Source organism: Bombina bombina, chromosome 6 (genome assembly GCF_027579735.1).
Source record: "Bombina bombina isolate aBomBom1 chromosome 6, aBomBom1.pri, whole genome shotgun sequence".
In the NCBI taxonomy this organism is placed as follows: domain Eukaryota; kingdom Metazoa; phylum Chordata; class Amphibia; order Anura; family Bombinatoridae; genus Bombina; species Bombina bombina.
This window is the reverse complement of record NC_069504.1, coordinates 710,057,369-710,076,007: the sequence shown is the minus strand read 5'-3', so window position 1 is coordinate 710,076,007 and position 18,639 is coordinate 710,057,369. Positions and strand designations below refer to the sequence as shown.

The 18,639-nt window shown below is 38.8% G+C and overlaps 2 protein-coding genes across 3 annotated transcripts in view; one reads left to right on the top strand and one right to left on the bottom strand.

Moving 5' to 3' along the window:
• LOC128663515 (golgin subfamily A member 6-like protein 22) overlaps positions 1-18,639 on the top strand; it is a 274,060-nt gene that overhangs the window by 3,764 nt on the left and 251,657 nt on the right. The window contains exons 3-4 of one of the 2 annotated variants that reach the window (XM_053717879.1): positions 6,234-6,344; positions 14,318-14,462. In XM_053717879.1, the coding sequence (XP_053573854.1) occupies positions 6,234-6,344; positions 14,318-14,341 (135 nt within the window). In that variant the 3' untranslated portion in view covers positions 14,342-14,462. Of the gene's footprint in view, positions 1-6,233; positions 6,345-14,317; positions 14,463-18,639 lie in introns of those variants that run through there. The other variant, XM_053717878.1, reaches the window with a different exon arrangement.
• The window catches only part of DOCK6 (dedicator of cytokinesis 6), a 360,578-nt gene that overhangs the window by 194,176 nt on the left and 147,763 nt on the right, over positions 1-18,639 (bottom strand).

The following is an 18,639-nucleotide window of genomic DNA, read 5'->3' as shown; positions in this document are numbered from 1 at the left end:
AGATATGAACTGCTAATTCTTTTTATTGTATTATCCATAATTAAACCTTTTATGCTGAATTCCATTTTAATGTTATGCCCATTTACAAGAAATGCAACAGATTGTTTCCAAATATGCTGTTTCCCTCTAAGTCTGGTCTCCATCATAGAGAGATATGTTTAGGAGTTACAGTCTCTGCGATGTAATACTGCTCACATATATCAGTTTGCAGTTTGAGCGAATAATTATATCTCATGTCTCACAACAGCCAGCAGACATTTTACTTTCATTTTAGACCAATGAACATTCTAATTGTATAAATTTACATTTAAATGTTAATCTGTCTGACTATTTAAAGATTATGTGTAAAGAACAAAGGTTATTTCATACACAGAAGGGAACAAAGTCCTTTACATTTCAAAATGCCTTAAAAACCTTATTTTAGCTCAGTTTATGTGACTTTTTTTTTAGCCTATGAACTGTTATAAACCCTTTTTCATTTGTGTAATATTCCATTTTAACAGTTTTGTAAGTAGGATGCAAAATGTGTGTTAAGTGTAGGAATTAAGCACTTTCCACTTTACATCTATGTAAAATGTTTAATTAAGGAAAATTAAATTTGCACTATACATTATTTTCCTTTTTTTGCTGTTTAATAACTACGAGAAGTGAGCCTGTTCCACTCCCTACAGTAGTGGGAAATGTACCTGGACCTGTAACATTCTACACAGACAGAAAAGAAGGCCAGGAACAAAAAGACTGCAGAGAATTACACCTCATATTGTTATTACAGGTACAAATCCCCAAATTTGGAATTCCAAAATACAAACATTCTGAAATGCAAACTTTTTAATTAATATTTTTTTGAAAATAAAATGATCAAAAATTACTATTTCCCCTGCCTGTAAGTCACAATCTTCCCTGTCAGTCTCTTTGGTTTAGTTTTTGTGTTCTTAAAGGGCCATAATACACAAATGTTGAAACACTTGAAAGTGATGCAGCATAGCTGTAAAAAGCTGACTAGGAAATATTACCTGAACATCTCTATGTAAAAAAGGAAGATATTTTACCTCAAAAGTATCTCAGTAGCCACATCCCATTGTAAAGGACTTCTAAGCTGCAAATCAGTATGTCTGTCCCGGGACAGCTAAGGGAGTGAGCTTTGTGAACACTCATCTTATTTCCCTATTCAGTTTAAGGAAGCTTACTATGAAATCTCATGAGATCACATTTAAAAGAGTTCATGACCTCAGCACTGTTGATGCCGATTGGCTGCTGTTCATTTCTTCATTTTTTTTTTTTTTACCTGCAGCTGAGTATAACTTTTTACACAGAACATAGAGATGCTCAGGTGATATTTTCCTGTCAGCATTTTACAGTTATACTGCATCAGTTTCAAGTGATTTAGCATATGAGTATTATGTCCCTTTAAATGTTAATAATAGTCTATATTTATATAAAACTGCTAAAGTGCTAAACTATCTTTCTGAGGATACTGTGTATACTAAAAGTAATAACAATGATAAAACACTACATTTAGGTTGCATATAATAAATATTGCCTACATTATATAAGATATTGTTTTTTTTACAGTTGGGCCCATCCCCTCTCCAAACTGTTCCATTTCACAGATTCAAATATTCCAAATTCCAAACTATTCTGGTCCCAAGCAGTTTGGATAAAGGGTTTTCTACCTACATTTGCAAAACTTTGTAACAAGACAACAGCATTAAAGGGACAGTAAACCTTAAAAATAATGTTATATAAGCCAAACATTTATAAAACATAAATTTCCCCTATTAATTTAAAAAAAAAAACGCTGTTTCACAGACCCGCTCTGCTGTTACAGGAGCGAGCTGCACTTAGTCTTATGGCGCGGTCGGGCCGGGCTGTGACTATACAGCTGGCCCGATGCGCTGAGTAAATATAACAGACCCGCTCAGCAGAGAGCGGATCTGTGAAACAGCGTTTTTTTTAAAAAAATTAATCGGGGAAATTAGGTTTTATAAATGTTTGGCTAATATAATGTTATATAATTCTGCACTATGTGCAGAATTATATAACATTATTTTTAAAGTTTACTGACACTTTAAATGATATTAAATAATGTATTTTGCAGTACATTGCTGATATGTGCTGTGAGTTTAAAACAAAGGTTAAAGGAAAAGTAAACTTTTATATACCACTATGCAGAATCGCAAAGAAGAGTTAAAATCAGTATAACTTTAATTGATCAATTTTTTGAATCCTTACTATATTTCACCCTAATGTACCTTTTAAATCTCAATCCTATGCCGCCGTTCCTCCGCCTGGATATATAAAAAAAAAAAGTATGTAGTGATGACGAATATCGTCGTTCTCATTTCCATTGGTCCCCCACTGGCATCCCAAGTGACTCCTTTTATGCCCACAATTGATAATGCGCATGCGTGTCTCATTTAATTCTCAGTCTCGATCTAAGCATGTTCATGGGACACGCGTGCGCATTATCTTCAGAGACGCAATTTGCCAAATGCTTATCCGGTAATTTTTTACGCATGCGCAAAATACACGACGCTTAACATGAACGTGCAAGGATGTACACGTAAGAGTGGGCGGGACCGCTCTTACGTGTATAGGAAATCAAGCAGGAAATGATCGGGTGGAGCAGAGGAAGTATACAAAAGGGTACGCTTTTTCAAATTACATTTTACACAAAACTAAAAAGAATATATTAAAATAAAGTTAGCGACTGTAATACTGGATTAAAGATTAATGACTGTAATTAATAATGAAGGCCAAAATGTACTTTCACTTTAATAAATAAATTTCACTAAGTATCATCAGTTGTTATGTTATTCTATGCAGCTGATTCACTATAGCCTTTTCATAGCTCCATTCTTTATTTAATCAGTTGCAAACAGCAGCACAGGAAGTGGTAATAGTGGAATGGCTGGAGAGAGCGCTTTTAGTGACTTTTACCCTTCCTGGATTTGATCACCAAACTAGATAAGCCTGCGGGGCGTTGCTTATGAAGCTGTGGATGTAGCTTCTGAGGTCGTGCAGCGCAGGCTTGCTCAGAGGTTGGTGGACTTTTATCATTCTGGACTGATGGAGATGGGCTGCACAAGGATTTGATTGTGCAATGATAAATGTAAAGATCAGATTCCACCTTGTTAGCCCGAATGCAGACAGATAAGTTCCTTGGTTGGGAACCTCATCCATCAGCTACTTTTTTAAAATGGGCCCATGATATTCTGTGACATGATTTTACAAGCCCTAGGCAACTGCTCTAAGTGGGACCAACTCACTGGATCCGTTATTTTATTTTAATCTCTATATTATCATAAAGGATGCTAAACTGAACTGAAATATTTCAGACACTGAAACTGGGTTGAACGGACACTCAAGATAAGAACCTGCTATATATGAGTTTATCTTTGAATTAATTTACCAACAACATTTATTTTAGCTTATTATTAATCATCATCATCATCATCATGTATTTGTAGAGCGCCAACAGGTTCCCCAGCGCTATGAACATAGGTGGTATATAAAAACGATTACAGGGATCAAATGGGGAGGGAGGGTCCTGCCGAGAGTTGCACTGTTGTAGTCGGCTCTTATTAAGGTGAACTACAAACAGCTGGGCTCATAGGCTTACATGCAATGGGGTTTTAGGGGATAGCAGTGGAGATAGGAAGGTTAGTGTAGGTTGTAAGCGTCCCTGAATAGTAGAGTCTTCAAGGAGCACTTGAAGCTTTTAAAACTAGGGGAGATTCTTGTGGAGTGAGGCAGAGAGTTCCATAAGATAGGAGCCAGTCTGGAGAAATCTTGTAGACGGGAATGTGAGGTAACAAGAGAGGAGGAGTGTAGGAGATCATGAGCGGTGTGAAGGAGACGGGAGGGAGAGTATCTGGAGACAAGATCTGAGATGTAGGGGGGAGCAATGCAATGTAACTACCAGATCTGTTGGTAATTACCAGTACTCAAAGCATTAGAGCTATTGACTCACCAGCAATACCAAGCTAAAGTACCTCAACCGTTAATACAACCAGGACCATCTCAAACACACCATCCCACAATATATATATATATATATATATACACACACACACATACACATAGGTAAAATGCAGTCTCATTTTATATAGGTCCCGGTGGTTTTAACTAATATATCAGGTTTAACCACAAAGTGATTTAGTGATTTAATAAGAATTGTCCCCCTGGGAGCTAAACTAAATTGTGAGTTGGCAAATAAAAAACTGAAGCTATCTTTAAAAGGGACACTCAAATCAAAATTAAATGTTCATGATTCAGATAGAGAATGCAATTTTAAACAACTTTCCAATTTACTTCCATTAATTAAATGTGCATTGTATTTTTATATTTACACTTTTTGAGTCACCAGTTCCTATTGAGCATGTGCAAGAGTTCACAGAATAAACGTATATGCATTTGTGATTGGCTGAAGGCTGCCACATGATACAAGGGGAGTGGAAATAGCCTTAACTTTGTAATTTGTCAGAAAAAAATCTACTACTCATTTGAGGTTCAGTGCTATTGCATTGTTTTATTTATCAGGCATTTAATGATTATGCAAATCTACTGTATTTACTGGTCCTTTAAATCAGTACAATCCCCCTCAACCGGATTTCTTTTATTTCGTCATTTCTGTTTGAGAGGGAGTGCATGGAGTCTTCAAAGTAAGAGTTAATGTCCAGAAAAGAGGAAAGTCTTGTTTGTCCCTCTAGGGTCAGTAAGTCTGTCACTTTGTCAGTCCACATTTTTTTTTGTGGGGGTATCCTGGGTCTTAAAAATGGTTTTGATAGAATTTCCCTTAAATCTGCACCGAGTTGCTCTCTGCATGAGTTATAGAGAATATTGTCCCACTTATTAATGTTAAAGGGACAGTCTAGGCCAAAATAAACTTTCATGATTCAGATAGAGCATGCAATTTTCCAATTTACTTTTATCACCAATTTTGCTTTGTTCTCTTGGTATTCTTAGTTGAAAGCTTAACCTAGGAAGTTCATATGCTAATTTCTTAGAATTTGAAGCCCACCTCTTTCAGATTGCATTTTAACAGTTTTTCACCACTAGAGGGTGTTAGTTCACATATTTCATATAGATAACACTGTGCTCGTGCACGTGAAGTAATCTGGGAGCAGGCACTGATTGGCTAGACTGCAAGTCTGTCAAAAGAACTGAAAAAAGGGTCAGTTTGCAGATGCTTAGATACAAGATAATCACAGAGGTTAAAAGTATATTATTATAACTGTGTTGGTTATGCAAAACTGGGAAATGGGTAATAAAGGGATTATCTATCTTTTAAAACAATAAAAATTCTGGTGTAGACTGTCCCTTTAAGCTCAATGCCTAGCTCATTTTTCCATCTAATTATCAGGTTAGATTTATCACAACTTCTAGCAGTTTGAAGTGCCAGGTATAATTGGGTAAGTGTTCTTCTAGGTCTTGATTTAGAACTTTGTGCTAACTTTGCTGCTTGGTAATGATCTTTAAGATGGGGTGCTCCTACACCTCACAAATATATATGTCTAGTTAGTATAGACTAACAAATTCTTGCCCTTTTGTTGTTCCTCAAAACCCATTAATCTCTATTTATTTTAGCAATGGGTGGGGCACGGAATAAATACAATAACCGTGGAAGAATAGTAATTTTGATTGTCAAGAGGCGTCCATACCACAAAAAGTTATATGTTTCCTTCAAAAATGTATCTTACTTTTTATAGATTTAAAAAAGAGGTAAATAATTGCATTTTATATGTCAAAAGAAGTCTTGGCAATATGTTAAGTATCCCTTAACCCAGAAGAAATCAAAATTAATCTTAATCAGTTTTTTAGTATGGGTCAGTGAGGACAATGATCTGGCATTACACTTTTCCAAATTAGCTTTTATCCAGTAAGGAAGAGAAATATTGGAGTATCTTGTATAGATTTGGGAGGGTCACTACTGGTTTAGTTAAAGACAATAGAACATTGCCCGAGTACAGTGTGATCTTATATTCCTCTTGTCTTATTGTTATTGGATTTCTGGAGAGTTTCTCATATTCAACAGGATTTCTTTTAAAGAGGAAAGATGGATATTTGAGACCCAAATCACTTTTACAACAGAGGTAAAATCATTTTGAATTGTTAGTGTTACCTTGCAGTCTTCTTGCAATGTAGAGCCAATAGAACAACACAGCAGAAACAATAATATTACTAATTTCCTTCCCTTAAAGATATATTTAACTATTTATTTACTTGTACAGGCTCATGCTGACCGTCAGCACTTAATGCTCCACGTTTTATCGGAGGCGGTGAAACAGCAGCAGTCACAGATGACCAAGCAGAGATCACAGCTGCAGCACATACTGAGACAGGTATTTCAGAGGCTAAAAAATATTATTCATGATCAAAGCCTAAATAAGGCTATATGGTATATTACTTCATAAATGTATCAGCTATGACCCCTATAGTCTGCTGCCTGAGGATAGGATACAATAAACTGTTTTTGTTAAAGTTAAAGGGATATCAATGTAATTTAATATGTGTGTATTGTATATGGCAATGCAGAAGATCTGCATATAAAGTAAATATTTTAAAAGCATTTAAAACTGTCATTTTGGTAGCATAAATGCCAATGTGTTTCAGTCCAGAGACACACCCCATGAAAAGGTTGAGTATTTTTATTTTATCTTTTGCTGTAGCCAATTGGCAATAGATACACTAAAGCTTGTGTGCCGATCAAGCAATCACAGTGCAGCATGTTACAGAATCGGATTTCTGAATTCTGCAGGATCCTCTTGTTTTATCATTAAACTATATGACTAGTTGCAAAATGAAAAATGAAAGTATATTACAATTAGGGTTTTTTATTATGCATAATTAAACAATGTATGAGTTCCCTGTCTGGCTGATATCTTTATGACAATGCATTCTCATGCACAAGGTGTGAAGAGAAGAGTCAGGAAGTGCTTCTCTGTGCCATAAAAATAGATGCAATGTGTAGATGCCTTTTAAATAAAATCCGCCCCCAGCCCTACTTACTAAAATGTAAAAGTTGAGTTAAATTAGATGGAGTCTATTTTTTGATATGTATGTAAATGTAATGAAATTGTGCAGTGCAAAGATTAATGAAATGTGTGAGTGCACATAAGCAAACATGCACGTATATCCCTTGTTCACATATTGGAATCTTGGTTTACACAAAGAACGGAAGGCATATGACAGGGGCCACTGAAAGATAAAAACAAAGGTAACATTTCTTAAAGGGATGTGAAAATTGTATCGTCTATGTGAATTATGACAGTAAACTTTTGGTTTCATGCCCCTTTAATGAAGTACACCAGAAACAGAATTTATGTTTACCTGATAAATTACTTTCTCCAACGGTGTGTCCGGTCCACGGCGTCATCCTTACTTGTGGGATATTCTCTTCCCCAACAGGAAATGGCAAAGAGCCCAGCAAAGCTGGTCACATGATCCCTCCTAGGCTCCGCCTACCCCAGTCATTCGACCGACGTTAAGGAGGAATATTTGCATAGGAGAAACCATATGGTACCGTGGTGACTGTAGTTAAAGAAAATAAATTATCAGACCTGATTAAAAAAACCAGGGCGGGCCGTGGACCGGACACACCGTTGGAGAAAGTAATTTATCAGGTAAACATAAATTCTGTTTTCTCCAACATAGGTGTGTCCGGTCCACGGCGTCATCCTTACTTGTGGGAACCAATACCAAAGCTTTAGGACACGGATGAAGGGAGGGAGCAAATCAGGTCACCTAAATGGAAGGCACCACGGCTTGCAAAACCTTTCTCCCAAAAATAGCCTCAGAAGAAGCAAAAGTATCAAACTTGTAAAATTTGGTAAAAGTGTGCAGTGAAGACCAAGTCGCTGCCCTACATATCTGATCAACAGAAGCCTCGTTCTTGAAGGCCCATGTAGAAGCCACAGCCCTAGTGGAATGAGCTGTGATTCTTTCGGGAGGCTGCCGTCCGGCAGTCTCGTAAGCCAATCTGATGATGCTTTTAATCCAAAAAGAGAGAGAGGTAGAAGTTGCTTTTTGACCTCTCCTTTTACCGGAATAAACAACAAACAAGGAAGATGTTTGTCGAAAATCCTTTGTAGCATCTAAATAGAATTTTAGAGCGCGAACAACATCCAAATTGTGCAACAAACGTTCCTTCTTTGAAACTGGTTTCGGACACAGAGAAGGTACGATAATCTCCTGGTTAATGTTTTTGTTAGAAACAACTTTTGGAAGAAACCCAGGTTTAGTACGTAAAACCACCTTATCTGCATGGAACACCAGATAAGGAGGAGAACACTGCAGAGCAGATAATTCTGAAACTCTTCTAGCAGAAGAAATTGCAACTAAAAACAAAACTTTCCAAGATAATAACTTAATATCAACGGAATGCAAGGGTTCAAACGGAACCCCCTGAAGAACTGAAAGAACTAAATTGAGACTCCAAGGAGGAGTCAAAGGTTTGTAAACAGGCTTAATTCTAACCAGAGCCTGAACAAAGGCTTGAACATCTGGCACAGCGGCCAGCTTTTTGTGAAGTAACACAGACAAGGCAGAAATCTGTCCCTTCAGGGAACTTGCAGATAATCCTTTTTCCAATCCTTCTTGAAGGAAGGATAGAATCCTAGGAATCTTAACCTTGTCCCAAGGGAATCCTTTAGATTCACACCAACAGATATATTTTTTCCAAATTTTGTGGTAAATCTTTCTAGTTACAGGCTTTCTGGCCTGAACAAGAGTATCGATAACAGAATCTGAGAACCCTCGCTTCGATAAGATCAAGCGTTCAATCTCCAAGCAGTCAGCTGGAGTGAAACCAGATTCGGATGTTCGAACGGACCCTGAACAAGAAGGTCTCGTCTCAAAGGTAGCCTCCAAGGTGGAGCCGATGACATATTCACCAGATCTGCATACCAAGTCCTGCGTGACCACGCAGGAGCTATCAAGATCACCGACGCCCTCTCCTGATTGATCCTGGCTACCAGCCTGGGGATGAGAGGAAACGGCGGGAACACATAAGCTAGTTTGAAGGTCCAAGGTGCTACTAGTGCATCCACTAGAGCCGCCTTGGGATCCCTGGATCTGGACCCGTAGCAAGGAACTTTGAAGTTCTGACTAGAGGCCATCAGATCCATGTCTGGAATGCCCCACAGCTGAGTGACGTGGGCAAAGATTTCCGGATGGAGTTCCCACTCCCCCGGATGCAATGTCTGACGACTCAGAAAATCCGCTTCCCAATTTTCCACTCCTGGGATGTGGATAGCAGACAGGTGGCAGGAGTGAGACTCCGCCCATAGAATGATTTTGGTCACTTCTTCCATCGCCAGGGAACTCCTTGTTCCCCCCTGATGGTTGATGTACGCAACAGTTGTCATGTTGTCGGATTGAAACCGTATGAACTCGGCCCTCGCTAGCTGAGGCCAAGCCTTGAGAGCATTGAATATCGCTCTCAGTTCCAGAATATTTATCGGTAACAGAGATTCTTCCCGAGACCAAAGACCCTGAGCTTTCAGGGATCCCCAGACCGCGCCCCAGCCCATCAGACTGGCGTCGGTCGTGACAATGACCCACTCTGGTCTGCGGAATGTCATCCCTCGTGACAGGTTGTCCAGGGACAGCCACCAACGGAGTGAGTCTCTGGTCCTCTGATTTACTTGTATCTTCGGAGACAAGTCTGTATAGTCCCCATTCCACTGACTGAGCATGCACAGTTGTAATGGTCTTAGATGAATGCGCGCAAAAGGAACTATGTCCATTGCCGCTACCATCAACCCGATCACTTCCATGCACTGAGCTATGGAAGGAAGAGGAACGGAATGAAGTATCCGACAAGAGTCTAGAAGTTTTGTTTGTCTGGCCTCTGTCAGAAAAATCCTCATTTCTAAGGAGTCTATTATTGTTCCCAAGAAGGGAACCCTTGTTGACGGAGATAGAGAACTCTTTTCCACGTTCACTTTCCATCCGTGAGATCTGAGAAAGGCCAGGACAATGTCCGTGTGAGCCTTTGCTTGAGGAAGGGACGACGCTTGAATCAGAATGTCGTCCAAGTAAGGTACTACAGCAATGCCCCTTGGTCTTAGCACAGCTAGAAGGGACCCTAGTACCTTTGTGAAAATCCTTGGAGCAGTGGCTAATCCGAAGGGAAGCGCCACGAACTGGTAATGTTTGTCCAGGAATGCGAACCTCAGGAACCGATGATGTTCCTTGTGGATAGGAATATGTAGATACGCATCCTTTAAAACCACCGTGGTCATGAATTGACCTTCCTGGATGGAAGGAAGAATAGTTCGAATGGTTTCCATCTTGAACGATGGAACCTTGAGAAACTTGTTTAAGATCTTGAGATCTAAGATTGGTCTGAACGTTCCCTCTTTTTTGGGAACTATGAACAGATTGGAGTAGAACCCCATCCCTTGTTCTCTTAATGGAACAGGATGAATCACTCCCATTTTTAACAGGTCTTCTACACAATGTAAGAATGCCTGTCTTTTTATGTGGTCTGAAGACAACTGAGACCTGTGGAACCTCCCCCTTGGGGGAAGTCCCTTGAATTCCAGAAGATAACCTTGGGAGACTATTTCTAGCGCCCAAGGATCCAGAACATCTCTTGCCCAAGCCTGAGCGAAGAGAGAGAGTCTGCCCCCCACCAGATCCGGTCCCGGATCGGGGGCCAACATTTCATGCTGTCTTGGTAGCAGTGGCAGGTTTCTTGGCCTGCTTACCCTTGTTCCAGCCTTGCATTGGTCTCCAAGCTGGCTTGGCTTGAGAAGTATTACCCTCTTGCTTAGAGGACGTAGCACTTTGGGCTGGTCCGTTTCTACGAAAGGGACGAAAATTAGGTTTATTTTTTGCCTTGAAAGGCCGATCCTGAGGAAGGGCGTGGCCCTTACCCCCAGTGATATCAGAGATAATCTCTTTCAAGTCAGGGCCAAACAGCGTTTTCCCCTTGAAAGGAATGTTAAGTAGCTTGTTCTTGGAAGACGCATCAGCCGACCAAGATTTCAACCAAAGCGCTCTGCGCGCCACAATAGCAAACCCAGAATTCTTAGCCGCTAACCTAGCCAATTGCAAAGTGGCGTCTAGGGTGAAAGAATTAGCCAATTTGAGAGCATTGATTCTGTCCATAATCTCCTCATAAGGAGGAGAATCACTATCGACCGCCTTTATCAGCTCATCGAACCAGAAACATGCGGCTGTAGCGACAGGGACAATGCATGAAATTGGTTGTAGAAGGTAACCCTGCTGAACAAACATCTTTTTAAGCAAACCTTCTAATTTTTTATCCATAGGATCTTTGAAAGCACAACTATCCTCTATGGGTATAGTGGTGCGTTTGTTTAAAGTGGAAACCGCTCCCTCGACCTTGGGGACTGTCTGCCATAAGTCCTTTCTGGGGTCGACCATAGGAAACAATTTTTTAAATATGGGGGGAGGGACGAAAGGAATACCGGGCCTTTCCCATTCTTTATTAACAATGTCCGCCACCCGCTTGGGTATAGGAAAAGCTTCTGGGAGCCCCGGCACTTCTAGGAACTTGTCCATTTTACATAGTTTCTCTGGGATGACCAACTTGTCACAATCATCCAGAGTGGTTAATACCTCCTTAAGCAGAATGCGGAGATGTTCCAACTTAAATTTAAATGCAATCACATCAGGTTCAGCTTGTTGAGAAATGTTCCCTGAATCAGTAATTTCTCCCTCAGACAAAACCTCCCTGGCCCCATCAGACTGGGTTAGGGGCCCTTCAGAAATATTATTATCAGCGTCGTCATGCTCTTCAGTATCTAAAACAGAGCAGTCGCGCTTACGCTGATAAGGGTTCATTTTGGCTAAAATGTTTTTGACAGAATTATCCATTACAGCCGTTAATTGTTGCATAGTAAGGAGTATTGGCGCGCTAGATGTACTAGGGGCCTCCTGAGTGGGCAAGACTCGTGTAGACGAAGGAGGGAATGATGCAGTACCATGCTTACTCCCCTCACTTGAGGAATCATCTTGGGCATCATTGTCATTGTCACATAAATCACATTTATTTAAATGAATAGGAATTCTGGCTTCCCCACATTCAGAACACAGTCTATCTGGTAGTTCAGACATGTTAAACAGGCATAAACTTGATAACAAAGTACAAAAAACGTTTTAAAATAAAACCGTTACTGTCACTTTAAATTTTAAACTGAACACACTTTATTACTGCAATTGCGAAAAAACATGAAGGAATTGTTCAAAATTCACCAAATTTTCACCACAGTGTCTTAAAGCCTTAAAAGTATTGCACACCAAATTTGGAAGCTTTAACCCTTAAAATAACGGAACCGGAGCCGTTTTGAACTTTAACCCCTTTACAGTCCCTGGTATCTGCTTTGCTGAGACCCAACCAAGCCCCAAGGGGAATACGATACCAAATGACGCCTTCAGAAAGTCTTTTCTAAGTATCAGAGCTCCTCTCACATGCGACTGCATGCCATGCCTCTCAAAAACAAGTGCGCAACACCGGCGCGAAAATGAGGCTCTGCCTATGCTTTGGGAAAGCCCCTAAAGAATAAGGTGTCTAAAACAGTGCCTGCCGATATTATTATATCAAAATACCCAGATAAAATGATTCCTCAAGGCTAAATATGTGTTAATAATGAATCGATTTAGCCCAGAAAAAGTCTACAGTCTTAATAAGCCCTTTTTGAAGCCCTTATTTACGATCGTAATAAACATGGCTTACCGGATCCCATAGGGAAAATGACAGCTTCCAGCATTACATCGTCTTGTTAGAATGTGTCATACCTCAAGCAGCAAGAGACTGCTCACTGTTCCCCCAACTGAAGTTAATTGCTCTCAACAGTCCTGTGTGGAACAGCCGTGGATTTTAGTGACGGTTGCTAAAATCATTTTCCTCATACAAACAGAAATCTTCATCTCTTTTCTGTTTCTGAGTAAATAGTACATACCAGCACTATTTTAAAATAACAAACTCTTGATTGAATAATAAAAACTACAGTTAAACACTAAAAAACTCTAAGCCATCTCCGTGGAGATGTTGCCTGTACAACGGCAAAGAGAATGACTGGGGTAGGCGGAGCCTAGGAGGGATCATGTGACCAGCTTTGCTGGGCTCTTTGCCATTTCCTGTTGGGGAAGAGAATATCCCACAAGTAAGGATGACACCGTGGACCGGACACACCTATGTTGGAGAAATAGGGTTTTTCTGGGTGGGGAATATGCATTTTGTGTAACAATTATTCAGTATATAATCCTCTTTAAAAACAAACCTCTTTTAGGAAAGGGCTTAGTAAATTCCAAGAGCTTGGGAACTACATCTCCTAGAAAGCAACACTAGTCCATAATTTTACAAGTATTCTATGTATGTATCTGTATTAAAAAAAAATGTCTGGCATCTGAAAAAAGAATATTCAATTCACTGCTCAATTTTGTTGCTGGCGCCTACATTTCACATACGTTTGTCAAGCTTTTGCTTAAAAAAGTGTTTAAATCTAGAAGAAGAAAAAATAGACACTAACATTAAAGGGACAGTTCACCCAAAAACTTTCTCCCCTTTAAATTATTCCCAATGATCCTTTTTACCGGCTAGAGTGTATTAAATTGGTTGCAAGTAGCTCCTTTACTCATATTTCATCATTTGAAATAGCTGATTTAGCTTGTGGTTTCCCAACCTATACTGAAAGTTTTGATACTGGCGTATACGCTATTGACAAGCCTAAGTAAACACAGCCAGCAGAAGAGATTACACTTTTAGTGGGATGCAGGATAGTTAAGTAATAAAATTATAATTTTCCATTGTTCTCTCTATGTATTGAGCTTTAGTTTTCCAGACAAATATAAGATAAGGAAGCAAGTCTGTGTACATAAAAGTGATAACATAATGAGATCTGATATTACCTGAAGCTCAACCCATTGTAATAGGCTGTGGTTTCAAAGCACAAAACCAGCTACTTCATATACACAAATAAACCAGAAAATGCAATTTCTCAAATATTTTATACTCTGCAGTTGGTATAACAAGTCATTGAAAATACATTAATGTAAAAACAATTTTACAGTGTACTGTCCCTTTAAAGTGATGGTAAATTCTAGCATTTACAAAAACAAACTGACGGCTAGGTACCTTTATTTCTCTGCGGCTTCAGGTCGCCTTTATTTTTAGTGATGTGTTTGCAACGCTAGAATTTACCATAATTTTAAATATTATTATTTGGATATCAATCAAATGTATTTGTCAATAGTGGGGTAAAAGCAAGAGCATTTTAAATATGATATATTGTAAAATATGCATAGATTTGTGTAATAATCACGTGTCTCCATTTATCTGCAGGTCTCAGTTGCCAGTGGCAGGTGACACTCAGCCGAGAACACAACTTATCGGCACTAAACTAACTGCGGTTAAACTAACTCCATAAAACAACCAGCACATGTGATTACATACTTTAATAAAACATTTATATTGAAATATTAAATAATAGAGTGTTGTGCATTTCATCACAAAGGAAATCTATAAACAGGTTCTTTAATTTCAGAATTTTAAATGAAAAGTTTAATCAATATTAATACCCTGTGAAACAATGCACTATTTGACACCATTTTAGTACGTACAATAACATCCATAAAAACGGAAAGAATTTGTTGTACACTCTATTTATATTAGGCATATGGAAAAGCACTATTTAAAGCTGTGAAAAATATTTAAAGATGAAAAACAAAAATGTTTATTTTGATACAAAAAGAAACAGGAAATGTGTGTTTGTGTACATCTCATTTTTGGCATACATTGCTCACTATCGGCTAGATTACGAGTTTTGCGGTAAGAGGGGTGCGTTGCTAACTTGCACGATATTCTCACCGCTCACTTACATACAGCGCTGGTATTACAGGTTTTTACAAACCAGCGTTAAAAGACAAGAAGTGAGCGCAGAGCAAAATTGTGCTCCATACCGCACTCCAATACCAGCGCTGCTTAAGTTAGCGGTGAGCTGGTTGTACGTGCTCGTGCACGATTTCCCCATAGACATCAATGGGGAGAGCTGGCTGAAAAAAAGCCTAACACCTGCAATAAAGCAGTGTAAAGCTCTGTAACGCAGCCCCATTGATTCCTATGGAGAAACTAAATTTATGTTTACACCTAACACCCTAACATGAACCCAGAGTCTAAACACCTCTAATCTTACACTTATTAACCCCTAATCTGCCGCCCCCGACATCGCCGACACCTACATTAAACTTATTAACCCCTAATCTACCTCTCCGGACATCGCCGGCACCTACATTATACTTATGAACCCCTAATCTGCTGCCCCCAACATCGCCAACACCTACATTATATTTATTAACCCCTAATCTGCTGCCCACAACATCGCCGACACCTACATAATGTTATTAACCCCTAATCTGCCGCCCCCAACGTCGCCACCACTATAATAAACATATTAACCCCTAAACCGCCGTACTCCTGCATCGCAAACACTAGTTAAATATTATTAACGCCTAATCTGCCGCCCCTAACATCGCCGCCACCTACCTACGTTTATTAACCCCTAATCTGCCGCCCCCAATGTCGCTGCCACTATATTATATTTATTAACTCCTAAACCTAAGTCTTACCCTAACTCTAACACCCCCTAACTTAAATAAGTTTAATTAATTATTAATTATAATTAAAATAAATCTAAATAAAACCTACTATCATTAACTAAATAATTCCTATTTAAAATTAAATACTTACCTATAAAATAAACTCTAAGCTAGCTAAAATATAACTAATAGTTACATTGTATCTAGCTTAGGTTTTATTTTTATTTTACAGGCAAGTTTGTATTTATTTTAACTAGGTAGAATAGTTACTAAATAGTTATTAACTATTTAATAACTACCTAGCGAAAATAAATACAAATTTACCTGTAAAATAAAACCTAACCTAAATTACACTAACACCTAATACTACACTACAATTAAATAAATTCCCTAAATTAAATACAATTAACTAAATTCAATAAAATTAGCTAAATTACAAAAACAAACAAACACTAAATTACAGAAAATAAAAAACAAATTACAAGATCTTTAAACTAATTACACCTAATCTCATAGCCCTATCAAAATAAAAAAAGCCCCCCCAAAATAAAAAAAACCCTAGCCTAAACTAAACTACCAATAGCCCTTAAAAGGGCCTTTTGCGGGGCATTGCCCCAAAGAAATCAGCTCTTTTACCTGTAAAAAAAAATACACACAACCCCCCCAACAGTAAAACCCATCACCCACACGACCAACCCTCCAAATAAAACCCTAACTTAAAAAACCTAAGCTCCCCATTGCCCTAAAAAGGGCATTTTGGATGGGCATTGCCCTTAAAAGGACATTTAGCTCTATTGCGGCCCAAAGCCCTAACCTAAAAATAAAACCCACCCAATACACCCTTAAAAAATCCTAACACTAACCCCATAGATCCACTTACCGGGAGAAGTCTTCACCCAAGCGGCAAGATGTCTTCAACAAAGCCAGCAGAAGTGGTCCTCCAGACGGGCAGAAGTCTTCATCCAGACGACATCTTCTATCTTCATCCTTCCAACGGGGAGCGGGTCCATCTTTAAGACATCCGGCGCGGAGCATCCTCTTCCAATTACGACTACCCGACGAATGAAGGTACCTTTAAGTAACAACATCCAAGATGGCGTCCCTTAGAATTCTATCAGCCAAATGGAATTTATCAGCCAATCGGAATTAAGGTTGAAAAAAAATCATATTGGCTGATCCAATCAGCCAATAGGATTGAGCTTGCATTCTATTGGCTGTTCCAATCAGCCAATAGAATGCAAGCTCAATCCTATTGGCTGTTCCAATCAGCCAATAGAATGCGAGCTCAATCCTATTGGCTGATTGGATCAGCCAATAGGATTGAACTTAAATCCTATTGGCTGATTGCATCAGCCAATAGGATTTTTTCAACCTTAATTCCGATTGGCTGATAGAATTCTATTAGCCAATCGGAATCTAAGGGACGCCATCTTGGATGACGTCATTTAAAGAAACCTTCATTCAGCAAGAAGACGTTGTTGGAAGAGGATGCTCCGTGCTGGATGTCTTGAAGATGGAGCCGCTCCGCGTCAGAAGGATGAAGATAGAAGATGCCGTCTGGGTAAAGACTTCTGCCCGTCTGGAGGACCACTTCTGCCAGCTTCGTTGAGGACATCTTGCCGCTTGGATGAAGACTTCTCCCGGAAAGTGGATCTTCTGGGGTTAGTGTTAGTATTTTTTAAGGGTGTATTGGGTGTTTTTTTTTTTTTTAGGTTAGGGCTTTGGGCCGCAATAGAGCTAAATGCCCTTTTAAGGGCAATGTCCATCCAAATGCCCTTTTCAGGGCAATGAGGAGCTTAGGTTTTTTAGTTAGGGTTTTATTTGGGGTGTTGGTTGTGTGGGTGGTAGGTTTTACTGTTAGGGGGTTGTTTGTATTTTTTTTATAGGTAAAAGAGCCGATTTCTTTGGGGCAATGCCCCACAAAAGACCCTTTTAAGGGCTATTGGTAGTTTAGTTTAGGCTAGGGTTTTTTTATTTTGGGTGGGCTTTTTTATTTTGATAGGGCTATTAGATTAGGTGTAATTAGTTTAAAGATCTTGTAATTAGTTTTTTATTTTCTGTAATTTAGTGTTTGTTTTTTTTGTAATTTAGCAAATTTTATTGAATTTAGTTAATTGTATTTAATTTAGGGAATTTATTTAATTGTAGTGTAGTGTTAGGTGTTAGTGTAACTTAGGCTAGGTTTTATTTTACAGGTAAATTTGTATTTATTTTAGCTAGGTAGTTATTAAATAGTTAATAACTATTTAGTAACTATTCTACCTAGTTAAAATAAATACAAACTTGTCTGTAAAATAAAAATAAACCCTAAGCTAGTTACAATGTAACTATTAGTTATATTGTAGCTAGTTTAGGGTTTATTTTATAGCTAAGTATTTAGTTTTAAATAGGAATAATTTAGGTAATCATAGCAATTTTTATTTATATTTATTTTAATAATATTTAAGCTAGGGGGTGTTAGAGTTAGACTTAGATTTAGGGGTTAATAAATTTAATATAGTGGCGGCGACGTTGGGGCAGCAGATTAGGGGTTAATAAATGTAGATAGGTGGCGGCGATGTTAGGGACAACAGATTAGGGGTTAATAATATTTAACTAGTGTTTGCGATGCGGGAGTGCGGCGGTTTAGGGATTAATATATTTATTCTGGTGGCGGCGATGTCAGGAGCGGCAGATTAGGGGTTAATAATTTTATTATAGTGTGTGTAATGCGGGAGGGCCTCAGTTTAGGGATTAATAGGTAGTTTATGGGTGTTAGTGTACTTTTTAGCACTTTAGTTATGAGTATTATGCTACGGCTTTGTAGCGTAAAACTCATAACTACTGACTTTAAAATGCGTTTCGAATCTTGACGGGATAGGGTGTACCGCTCACTTTTTGGCCTCCCAGGACTAGCTTGTAATACTGGCGCTATGGAAGTCCCATTGAAAATAGACTATACGCAAACTGCGTAAGTTGATTTGCGGTAAGGCCAAGAAAGTGTGCGGTGCCCCTAAATCTGAAAGACTCGTAATAGCAGCGGGCATGAAAAAGCAGCGTTAGGACCTGTTAACGCTGCTTTTTCACCTT